At 41.9% G+C, this 12,920-nt stretch overlaps 1 protein-coding gene across 2 annotated transcripts in view; it reads right to left on the bottom strand.

Annotated features, from left to right (window-relative positions):
- Positions 1–12,920, bottom strand: part of ARHGAP10 (Rho GTPase activating protein 10) — a 348,249-nt gene that overhangs the window by 165,821 nt on the left and 169,508 nt on the right. For both annotated transcript variants that reach the window (XR_013219924.1, XM_077279301.1), the window contains exon 16: positions 10,704–10,762. Coding sequence is in view for 1 of the 2 variants with exons in the window: in XM_077279301.1 (XP_077135416.1) it covers positions 10,704–10,762 (59 nt within the window). In the remaining variant the exon portion in view is untranslated. The remainder of the gene's footprint in view (positions 1–10,703; positions 10,763–12,920) is intronic.

Below are 12,920 nucleotides of genomic sequence, written 5' to 3'. Positions count from 1 at the left end.
TGAAAGGAAGTGAGAAAAATATAAGCATACAGTTATATGAAAAAGTTTGGGCACCCCTATTAATCTTAAGCTTAATATTTTTTAAAAACTGTTTTTTTTGCAACAGCTATTTCAGTTTCATATATCTAATAACTGTTGGACACAGTAATGTTTCTGCCTTGAAATGAGGTTTATTGTACTAACAGAAAATGTGCAATCTGCATTCAAACAAAATTTGACAGGTGCATAAGTATGGGCACCCTTATTTTCTTGTTTTATATACTCCTACCTACTTTTTACTGACTTACTAAAGCACTTTTTTGTTTTTGTAACCTCATTGAGCTTTGAACTTCATAGCCAGGTGTATGCAATCATGAGAAAAGCTACTTAAAGTGGCCACTTGCAAGTTGTTCTCCTGTTTGAATCTCCTCTGAAGAGTGGCATCATGGGCTCCTCAAAACAACTGTCAAATGATCTGAAAACAAAGATTATTCAACATAGTTGTTCAGGGGAAGGATACAAAAAGCTGTCTCAGAGATTTAACCTGTCAATTTCCACTGTGAGGAACATAGTACATAGTAAGGAAATGGAAGAACACAGGTACAGTTCTTGTTAAGGCCAGAAGTGGCAGGCCAAGAAAAACATCAGAAAGGCAGAGAAGAAGAATGGTGAGATCAGTCAAGGACAATCCTCAGACCACCTCCAGAGAGATGCAGCATCAACTTGCTGCAGATGGTGTCACTGTGCATCGGTCAACTATACAACACACTTTGCACAAGGAGAAGCTGTATGGGAGAGTGATGCGAAAGAATCCGTTTCTGCAAGCACGCCACAAACCGAGTCGGCTGAGGTATGCAAAAGCACATTTGGAGAAGCCAATTTCTTTTTGGAAGAAGGTCCTGTGGACTGATGAAACCCAGATTGAGTTGTTTGGTCATACAAAAAGGCGATATGCATGGCGGCAAAAAAACACAGCTGTGCTGTTCAGTTTATTCTGATAGACTTTCAGTCATACATGGACATTTATGTAACGCTAATATACCCAGTTCTATCATTTATTGTATTTGTTATACTTTGCTGCCATCTACTGGCCGTTGCTGTATTACACTGTAGTATTTTGTTATGGTACTTTCCCACAATACCTTTCTGTCATAGCTCCTCCTATCTTTTTCCTTCTCTTCCTATTTTTGTACTCCGTGCCATCTTGGAATACACATGTGCTGCAGAGCTGGAGAAGGATTCTCTTGTTACCTCTAACCTGGAGCTTCTATTATCTTTATCTGGTGATTCTGTAACAGCTCTAACCTACAGTCCTCACTCTCACCTCATCTCACCAAGGTACTGTAAAGAAAACCTGTTGAATTTATCACTGCATCATCCTTCCGGATCACCACATGCAGCTGATAAGGACTAGGAGCACAGTTAGCGAGTAACGCTACCAGCCATTGTTTATATAGCGATTCGTGATCACATCCCTCACATACATCATCCACATATATCGGTGGCAGAATAGTAACAAGCGACCTAGTCTACAGTGTCTGTGTGCATATGCATTGTCTGCTAGTAAGTCTTAACCGTCCGCCATCTTAGCTAAAACATGTCCACAAAAAGCACCGTGGACCCATCTGCAAGTGTAGCACATCAGGTTCCTGATACCATAGATGCTGCAGGAGCAGAGTCCACACTTACTGCAGAGCAGGACGTACGACCCAGACGTGTAACCAAGCCAACACAAAAGGCCAGATAGAACTTTGAGACTACTAGAGACGAGTTCCATGATAACCTAGAACATTTATGGGGCAGAGTTGATCACTATTTAGTAGCTCTTCCACGCTATCACAATGACGCCGCAGTTTTAACCGCCACATTGAAAAGTTTATCTGCCGCCTATGATCGCTACCAGAGACTGTCTGCAAAGTACATCACATTCCTGAGTAACTGTGACATGGAAGATGCCCCAGCAGAACTAACTGAAAGGGAAACTCTTCTCCAAGAAAAGACCTCATTAGTACGAGATGCCCAGGATAAAGCAGAACTCCAAATCGCTCACCTCCAAGAGGTTAGGTCACATCGCACAACATCGACCAAAATCACAGCTCGGTCTTCCAGATCATCTCACTCCAGGAAGTCAACATTGTCCGACAAGCTACTGGAGATCTGTGCGGCTGCAGAGTAAGCTAGAGTAAAAAGCTCCTTTGCTAAGAAGGAGGCTGAAGTGGAAGTAGAAGCTCAAAGGAAATTAAAAATACTCCAAGCAGAAAAGGAAGGAGCAACAACCCTTGCTAAACTGAAGGTCTTTGAACAAGCACTGGGACAAGATGATAATCCGGACTGTCTTTTTCCAGAAAAAATGGAAGATGCAGCTGATCGCACTTCTGACTACGTGCTAAGACATTTAACATCTGCACCAGCACCACCTCCAGTTTCTAACATGGATGCGCCCGCAAGCCAAGAGATGTCGCCACCTACTGCCGACAAGGTAACTTCCAGCACTAACTTACAATTTAGGCCACAGCCAGCGGACCCCATAGAGACTAAACCGCAGTTTAACCCTTATGCCGCATCATTTCATCCTGATTTGTCACAGTCATATAAGCCAGAGAACTTACATCCCCCACGGATGTCACAAGTTCATCCTGCAACAATGACTGGGAGATCGGACATGTCTGACTTCGCCAGATACATGATTCGCCGGGAGTTAATAATCATTAGTCTCTCAAAGTCTGATGATCGTGCCGAGAATTATAGAGCCTGGAAAACGACCTTTCAAGCAGTGATCCAAGACCTTAATCTCACTGGCAAGGAACAACTGGATTTGCTTGTTAACTGGTTAGGTCCTGAATCAGCAGAGCGCATAAAGACTAAGGGCAGTTCATGTGGACTACTCAGATGCAGGTCTTATTGCAGCCTGGGAGAGACTGGAACAAACCTATGGCAGCTCAGAAGCCATAAAATGTGCTTTATTTAAAAGACTGCAAACCTTCCCAAATATAACTAACAAGGACAATAGAAAACTTCTATTTCCTTTAGCAGGTCGCACAGATCTTGAACTGGCAAAATTAGACCCACATCTCTCAGGACTAAGCTACCTAGATACTGCTCATGGCGTTAATCCAATAGTGTCCAAGTTGCCACACGGTATGCAGGATAAATGGGCAGACCACGGCTCACGGTATAAAAGGCAGCATGATGTGTCCTTTCCCCCCTTTTCCAGGTTCATCAGTGACCAAGCTCAGAAGAAGGATCCCAGCTTCGACTTCACTGAGCCTACTCCACCAGCATCATCATCATCTACAAGGTATGTTAACATTGCCAAACGTAGAGAATCAAGAACACAGTATCCGTGAGAAAGACTGATGTTCCACTTACTACGCCTACCTTCAGTAAAACGAATAATGTTACTCCTAAAGTTATGGACAGTAACCGTATGTGCCTTATCCACAAAAGGCCTCACCCACTTAAAGAATGCCGTGGATTCAGAGCAAGGACTTTGCAGGAGCGTAAAGACACCCTCAAGGAGCTTGGGATATGTTATAAGTGTTGCGCCTCCTCAGACCACCTCGCTAAGGACTGAAAGGCCGTCATTAAGTGCACTGAATGCTGTGATAAACACGTCACAGTCATGCATCCCACGCCAGCTCCACACAACTCACAACCTTCTGCAGCATCCAATCCTGCTCAAAGGCATGGCGGGGAGCCACAAGTTCCTGACCCAACTGCAACTGCTGTTTCCTCCTCATGTACTGAAGTATGTGGAGAAGGGACTGTTCCTAAATGCTGTGCCAAGGTATGTCTGATTAAGGTCTATCCAGAAGGACAACCCGACAAGGCCTCCAAAATGTATGCCATAATAGATGAGCAAAGTAACTGATCTCTAGCAAGGCCCAAATTCTTTGAGATCTTCCACATAAAGGGACAAACGACTCCATACATCCTCAACACCTGCTCTGGTCGTATTGAGACTTCTGGCAGGAGAGCCTCTGGGTACATAGTCTCTTCAATCAAAGGAAACGTGCATATACCCTTGCCAACCCTAATTGAATGTGACCAGATACCTGATAACAGGGAGAAGATTCCCACTCCAGAAGCCGCACTTCATCATCGCCACTTGAGGCACCGGACTAATGAAATTCCTCCTCTGGACACGAATGCTGATATTCTAATCCTACTTGGAAGGGACATTCTGAAGGTCCACAAGGTGCGCCAACAATGCAACGGCCCAGATGACGCTCCATACGCCCAAAGACTCGACCTAGGCTGGGTAATCGTGGGCGATGTATGTCTGGATAGGAGTCGCAAGGCATCCGAAGTCAACGCCTGTAAAACGTATGTGCTCCAAAATGGTCGTGCAACTCACTTTAAGCCATGCCCTCATTACTACGAAGTGAAAGAAAGGTTCTCTGATTGCATCCAGGAGCCTGACATCATTCCCACTCCCTACGGTGATGACTTAGGGAGAACAGTGTTTCACACAACAAAAGATGATAAAGTTGCCTTATCCGTAGAAGACAAGGAGTTTCTTAAAATGATGGACCGTGGATTCTTCAAAAATGAATCTGACCGCTGGGTTGCTCCTTTACCCTTCAAGGCTTCAAGGACCAGGCTTCCTAACAACAGAGATCAGGCCTTATCTAGATTCATCTCACTGCAGAGAACATTAAGGAACAAGCCTGAAATGAAGGAACATTTCATAGCTTTTATGGACAAGATATTTCGCAATGACCATGCAGAGCCAGCTCCACCATTGCAAGCTGATGAAGAATGCTGGTATCTACCTTCCTTTGGAGTATATCATCCAAGAAAGCCGAAACAAATCAGAGTGGTGTTCGATTCAAGCGCCAAACATGACGGCGTATCTCTGAATGATGTTCTCCTCACTGGTCCGAACCTGACTAATAACCTGGTGGGAGTGCTCATGAGATTCAGAAAGGAACTGGTCGCCATTACCGCTGACATCGAACAAATGTTCCATTGTTTCATCGTGCAATAAGATCACAGAAATTATCTCCGTTTTCTATGGCACCGAGACAACGACACCAACAAGGGAATGGTCGAATAACAGCATTCCAAGAAAAACACTTGCTACCCACAGTAAAATTTGGTGGAGGTTCCATCATGCTTTGGGGCTGTGTGGCCAATGCCGGCACCGGGAATCTTGTTAAAGTTGAGGGACGCATGGATTCCTCTCAGTATCAGCAGATTCTTGACAATAATGTTCATGAATCAGTGACAAAGTTGAAGTTACGCAGGGGATGGATCTTTCAGCAAGACAATGATCCAAAACACCGATCCAAATCTACTCAGGCATTCATGCAGAGGAAAAATTACACTGTTCTGGAATGGCCATCCCAGTCCCCAGACCTGAAAATCATTGAACATCTGTGGGATCATTTGAAGAGGGCTGTCCATGCTCGGTGACCATCAAACTTAACTTGAATTGTTTTGTAAAGAGGAATGGTCAAAAATACCTTCATCCAGGATCCAGGAACTCATTAAAAGCTACAGGAAGCGACTAGAGGCTGTTATTTTTGCAAAAGGAGGATCTACTATAAATATTAATGTCACTTTTCTGGTGAGGTGCCCATACTTATGCACCTGTCAAATTTTGTTTGAATGCAGATTGCACATTTTCTGTTAGTACAATAAACCTCATATCAAGGCAGAAACATTACTGTGTCCAACAGTTATTAAATATATGAAACTGAAATAGCTGTTGCAAAAAAACCAATTTTTATAAAACATTAAGCTTAAGATTAGTAGGGGTGCCCAAACTTTTTCATATAACTGTAAATTACATTTATGGGATCAAATAATTTTTAGTTAGCATGTGCATATGTGTTCACCCCTTTTGCTATGAAGCCCCTAAAAATTTCTGGTGCAAGCATTTTAGTTAAAGTTATTAAGAAATACAAGTTTGGGTTAATTAAAAAAAATAAAATGATGATCCCCCAGAGTACCATCAAATCTATTATCAAATGGAAAGAACATGGTACCACAACAAACCTGCTATGAGAGGGTCGCTCACCAAAACTCTCAGCTCGGGCAAGGAAGGCATTAATAAGAGAGACAGCATAGAGACCAAAGGTAACCCTGAAGGAGCTGCAGAGTTCCCAAGGAGACACACGAGTATCTGTCAATACGACCACAATAACCCGCAGGCTCAATAGAGGTGGCCTTTATGGAAGAGTGGGCAGAAAAGGCCTTTACTTACACACAAAAATTGTAAGGCTCGCTTTGACTTTGCCAAAAGACACATGGGAGACTCACCAAATATATGGAGGAAGGCGTGGTGGTCAGATGAGAAGAAAATTTTACTTTTTGTCCACCAAGGTAAATGCTATATCACGTTGCCAGGTCACTTTTACTACATAATGAAAACTGTAAAAACTAACCCCCAAAAAACAAGAGTAGAATTGTGCCATTCAAAACTACAACCTGTCAAAACAAGTCCTCATATGGCGACAGAAATATGTAAAAAGTTATGGCTCTTGCAACAAGAGGAGGAAAAAAATAAAGTACAAAAATGAAAAATTCCCAGATCCTTAATGGACTGATTGCGAATATCAGCAGCGTTACAGGTAAATACGAAAATAATAGCTGTAAGGTATCTAGCACTGCACAGCATGTACTTAAACCTAATGTAGGTGACATGATAAAAATAAGTAAAATAAAGGCTGGAAGATAAATCAAATAATCAGACACAAAATGTATTATTCTGTTCACGTCACCTTTCTTACTCCTTCTGCTTAAATCTATCCAGGTCAATAAGCAACATCATTTTATTATTAAAATGCTTCAAAGTTGTTTCTGCAACAAATGTGATTTTATCTGGTTTCACATATTTTCTTAGTACCTTAAGCATCTACAAAATGCCTAGTAAAGTAGCTTTTTTTAAATTGCAAATTTTGGTTACAACTTCTTTTACAATAAATGGGACCTCAGATATAATTGGAGGCAACTACTGGTTGGAAGTGTCAGACACTAAAATCTAACCCAAGACAACATCTAAATAGAGTTTGTATATCCTGTATGTATGCGCACATATTACAAATAAAATGTAAAAAAAAAAAAAAGAAAAGAAAACAGTAGTAAAAATTAGGCTATGAAAAACTGCATCCGATTGTTCTAGAGTAACTGTAGTTTTAATTTTCACACATAAATCAACAGTATACATGAAAATATGAAACTTTGGATTTCTCTAATAAGAAATTTCCTAATTAGACCTATCATTAATTCTTAAAGAGAACCTGTCACCCCCCCAGGTGTTTTTTAACTAAAAGAGCCAACTTGTGCAGCACTAATGCGGCATTCTGTCAAGGTGGCTCTTCTAGTTTGGGTCCCTGCAAACGCTGCAATAATCACTTTTATAATGTGCCCCCTCATACCTCGAATTAGACCTGGGGGCAGGTCTTTCCCCCCTAACACAGACGCACCACAGCCATCACTCAGGGCCTCTGCGCGCCGGGTGCCACATCTTCCTTCATTAGAGTCCCCGGCGCCTGCGATGTAAATTCGAAGGGCAGCGCAACTGTAAGTTTTTTTTCGGGCATGCGCAGTTGCACTGCCCTTCGAACTTACAGCGCAGGAGCCGGGGACGCTAATGAAGGAAAAGGCGGCACCAGGCGTACAGAGGCCCTAAGTGACGGCTGTGGTGCGTCTGTGTTAGGGGGGAAAGACCTGCCCCCAGGTCTAATTCGAGGTATGAGGGGGCACATTATAAAAGTGATTATTGCAGCGTTTGCAGGGACCCGAACTAAAAGAGCCACCTTGACAGAATGCAGCATTAGTGCTGCACAAGGTGGCTCTTTTAGTTAAAAACGCCTGGGGGGTGACAGGTTCCCTTTAAAATGAACTATGGTAGAGCCACAGATAGCGGAGTCCAGCACTCTGGTGTATCCAGCAGTCCTACAGCCAATGAATGTAGCCGTGTTGTATGTGTGACAGGGAATTTCAGAGCTTTAATCTTAAGATCGTGGAGAGTGAAGATGGTCAGCCTCCCACCAACCCACACGTTATCGTCTACTCTATGGATAGCTGATAACTTATAATAATAAATAATAATAACTTTAAATATTGGGAATAAATGTTCCATTGTAGAAATGAGAATGCAAGGACATCTGTAACTTTTCCCTTAAGGAAATACAAAGTAGCTACAGAAGGAAAAATAACATGCCTCAGGATAAAAATGCTGGAGGCCTCTGAATTGATTTGCTCCAATGAAATGATGGTCAGACATTATTGGTGACACCTATATATCATGTCATGTGCCTTTTGTGAGTTGCTCAGACAAACAGGTGCATATATGATGGTTTATGGCTGAGCAGATGGTCCATGATCCATCAGGAAAAATCATGTTACATTCTACCAACGCATTTACAGGAGATAGGCACCAAAGATTGTCAGATATGTAAATGTATAAAGCCCAGTGAAGAATTCAAATAAAGTGTGATACCGTGAAATGAAGTGAAGCGAATATTCAAACCCCAAAACATTTCTGAAGAAAAGGTGTGGGATTAGCAGAAAGGAATGCAGAGGATTAGAAAATGAGGTTAGCTGTTTTTGCCAGAAACATTGCCAACCCCAGCCATGGGATATATCTGGTATGGCAGTTTCCCCTGTTCATACTGTGTGCAGAATTATTGGGCAACTGAGTATTTTGACGATGTCCTCATTTTTATGCAGATTTTCCAACTTCAGGCTGTACAAACTTGAATTCTTATTGGATGAAGCAGATCAGGTGATGTGTATATGTGTAATGAGGAGAGTGTGACCTAAGGATATGACACCCTTTATCAAGCTGTGCAGAATTATTAGGCAGGTTGTTTTCCTCAGGTAAAATGGGCAAAAAAAAAAAAAGATTCAACCGACTAGAACAAGTCAAAAATTGTTACAATATTAGGGCGTGCTAACTAACCATCAAACGTTTTGTTGCAAATTGCCAGAAGACATAAATGAAGTTTACAATTTGCACCATCTATTGATCAGGGTGATGTCACCATTGATGGAGTACACATCAGCAGTGGTCTGCACACACACTAGCTTACTTTAAGATAGATCCGCATCAATAGTGGTTGGTAGGGCAACGATATCAATAAGTTTACATACTTATCAGATGGATACAATATTTTGAGATATTTATCGATTTACAACATGTATATAAATAATTCATTTACACTGTTAGAAAAAGAAAGTGTACCTTGGGCCAACTCTCTATAATGGTGACAAATATTGTAATGAGCTCTCCTCATCACTTGGTACCTACCCACTGTAGTTAATGAATTTGTAGTGAATTTCTATTTAAAAGCCCCATTCAGTTGTTATTAGCAGAGGTATTGACATGGATACTAGCTGCTGTGTAAAGGATTCAGGTTTCTACCCTATGGCCGAAATAAGTCTTTTAAGCTATTCCCCTGAGGAACCCATGATGGAGGAAACATGTCAGAAGGCGCATGAGGAATATACAGAGCCAAAGCGGTATTACAGGACTAGCTGTGGACTGCTCTTGTAAGGGCAGGAGTTTTTGGGGCTTGGGGGTCAAATAGTATACAAGTGCTCCCTGTCTAATGCCAGATGCATACAACTCCTGTCCGGTATATCTGTGAGGGTGTCAACTAATGAGGCGAGATCATTCCAATATTTATCTCACCGTTATATTGAAAAGAGTAAAAAGATGTATATTAACTGCCAAAAAATAGAGAACAATTGAACATGAAGTGACCAGGAAGCCATTATCCTCCAGTGCGGTCATATTTCAGAACCGCAGCCTCCCTGGAGTGTCCAGAACTACAAGGTGCTGAGGGATCAGAGACATGGCTGAGGTAAGGAGGCTGAAATCCCACCTCCACTGAACAAGACACAAAAGTGGACACCTCAAGTCTGGGACAAGAAATATCTGAACACAGATTTTACAAAGGTTTTTGGACTGATGAAATGAGACCGACTCTCGATGGACTAGATCAGGGGTCCCCAACTTGTGGCTCTTGAGCCACATGTAGCTCATGGGCCCATCATGAGTGACTCCAGGCTGCCTGCCAGCTTGGTGAAGTAGTATCTGGTCTAGCAAACAGCTATGAAGAGCAGGTCTCCAGATGGTGAAGAACAGAGATGGATGCGCATATACTGGCCTTGGCGGTTTAGAGAGAATTTAAACATGGGAGCCTACAAAGAAGACATTTGCGTACACAGAACGCAACTAGTAAAGGTAAAACTTTAAGTATGATACTACCCGTCAGAGGAGGTGCTTGAAGCTGGATGAAATAGTGTGAGAGTTCTTGATGGGAGAATACTGAATGGGGTATTATGGAAATCTGTGGATATTTGTATACGGCCTCGTTGTTTTTTCTACAGTAAAGCTTTGGTTGTCAATATAATGGCAGCTCTGGGTATCACAAATATGAGGGGGACAGGAGCTGGATGTGGCTCACGACAGTCTCTCGAAGCTGAATGTGGCTCTCAAGGTCAGAAAAGGTTGCGGACCACTGACTTTGTGCATGCCAAGTACACACTATAAGAGCTCCTTCTCTAAAGGCCGCCATGTTAATGACCAGATAATCAAACTGGTTAAAGTACAACATTTTTCTGTACACAGTATATATTGTTACATAAAGTATACTCTATAAATTACATAGCTTTATAACCTATCCCATTTAATGTGAGCTTTATCCGCTTGTTCATATGGATCACTGATAAGGAACAAACAAAGAATAAAGAAAGTGAATATTTACTGGCAGGATTGATGAACTGTTCATGCAGCTCGTATGTCATCAGTGGTTCTGGCAGGCTCCTGAAATACAAGGGCAGCTCAAAGTTAAAACAAACCCTGTCAAGCTATTTTAATATATACTGGTTATGCAACATTTCTAAGTAGTATTGCAGCACAATTAACACATTTATTACTCAAAGTGCTCATTCACCTTAAATGTCTGGCATCTCGAAAAAGTTACATAAACCACTAATTATAGGAAGATATAGGTTTACCAGAATTTTTGACAATAGATTTTGTAAAGATGTTGTCACAAAAAACAGTAATTTTTTACTTTTAATAACTCTGTAGCTTATATTCTGGATGCCTGTGTTCAGCCTGTTTCAGGTACATGCGACATCTTTTTTTTTTTTTTTCCACGTGTACCACACGTACTTATTATAATCTTATTATTACTTTTTATTACTTATTATTATTGCACACACGTCCATCTTTTTTTTTACCAGCAGAATGGATGACAAGGGCCAATACAAGTCTATGGGACAGCACACGGATGGCATACTGCAAAGTATAGGAGAAGTTTTGGGATTGAATTTTCTTCAGCCCTACTATAAAAAAAAAAAAAACACACACAAAAAAAAAAAAAAACACACAGATCCAAAATACTGATAAAACCCTGTAACTTTTTTTTTCTGGTCCTGGCTTTATACAGACGCGTGAAGGGGGCATGACGAAGTGTTAGGAAGGGGATTACGTAGTTCAGCAAGATTTTACTATTTGCCACTGGTAACTGTATGTTGTCCTATCACAGTCCATATTACTTCAGAATTGTATATGCAAAATGACCACACTGAAATCACTGGTCATTGACAGGAAAATGTAAGGGCTCTATAGAAATGCTCAAACCCTTTAGCACTGCTCAGAAATTGCAAATGTGATACACCATTTAAGCATATTGCTACTGATATATATACATATATAGATAGATAGAGATATACAGATAGATAGAGATTATATATATATATATAAATATATGTGTGTGTGTATATATATATATATATATATATATATATATATATATATATACACACATACACATGGTGGCTCAGTGGTTAGCACTGCAGCCCTGCAGCGCTGGAGTCCTGGGTTCAAACCCCACCAAGGACAACATCTGCAAGGAGTTTGTATGTTCTCCCCGTGTTTGCGTGGGTTTCCTCTGGGTTCTCCGGTTTCCTCCCACATTCCAAAGACATACTGATAGGGAATTTAGATTGTGAGCCCCATCGGGGATGATAATGTGTGCAAAACTATAAAGCGCTGTGGAATATGTGGAATATGTTAGCACTATATAAAAATAAAGATTATTATTATAATTCATATATATCTCTCTCTATATATATGTAATTACTGTAATTCTAGAAAGGAGTGGTGGTCCGACACGTCCTAGGGAATCTATCATGGTCATCCCAAAAGATTATTTTGATGAGAGTTCGGACATGTTGGATCATTAACTTTCCCCTAAACTCATCTGTTGTGATGCTCACACAATAGACTGACAGCTGAACCTGTCGATAATCAGTGGGTATGGATGATGCTAGTCTAATGTTTATATGGGCCTTTAGTAACTATATAAATTTCCTTCTGTATTACAGACTGCAATCTAATCATGACTAAGTTTTTAAAAATGCTCGTTTCATGATTACCGTATATACTCGAGTATAAGCCGAGATTTTCAGCCCAAATTTTTGGGCTGAAAGTGCCCCTCTCGGCTTATACTCGAGTCACGGTCGGCGGCAGGGTCGGCGGGTGAGGGGGAGAGGGCGCTGAGGCATACTTACCTGCTTCCAGGGCTCCTGGCGCTGTCCCTGCAGTCCCACGGTCTCCGGGTGCTGCAGCTCTTCCCCTGTTCAGCGGTCACGTGGGACCGCTCATTAGAGAAATGAATATGGACTCCACTCCCATAGGGGTGGAGCCGCATATTCATTTCTCTAATGAGCGGTAACGGTGACCGCTGATAGAGGAAGAGGCTGCGGCACCGAAGACCAGCTGTCCGGGGGAAGGAGCGGAACGCCGGGAGCAGGTAAGTATTACATATTCACCTGTCCGCGTTCCACACGCCGGGCGCCGCTCCATCTTCCCGGCGTCTCTCCGCACTGACTGTGCAGGTCAGAGGGCGCGATGACGCATATAGTGTGCACGCCGCCCTCTGCCTGATCAGTCAGTGCGGAGAGACGCCGGG

Source organism: Ranitomeya variabilis, chromosome 1 (assembly GCF_051348905.1).
Source record: "Ranitomeya variabilis isolate aRanVar5 chromosome 1, aRanVar5.hap1, whole genome shotgun sequence".
NCBI classification, from domain to species: domain Eukaryota; kingdom Metazoa; phylum Chordata; class Amphibia; order Anura; family Dendrobatidae; genus Ranitomeya; species Ranitomeya variabilis.
The sequence above is the reverse complement of the archived record's forward strand: the minus strand, read 5'-3'. Positions and strand labels throughout refer to the sequence as shown.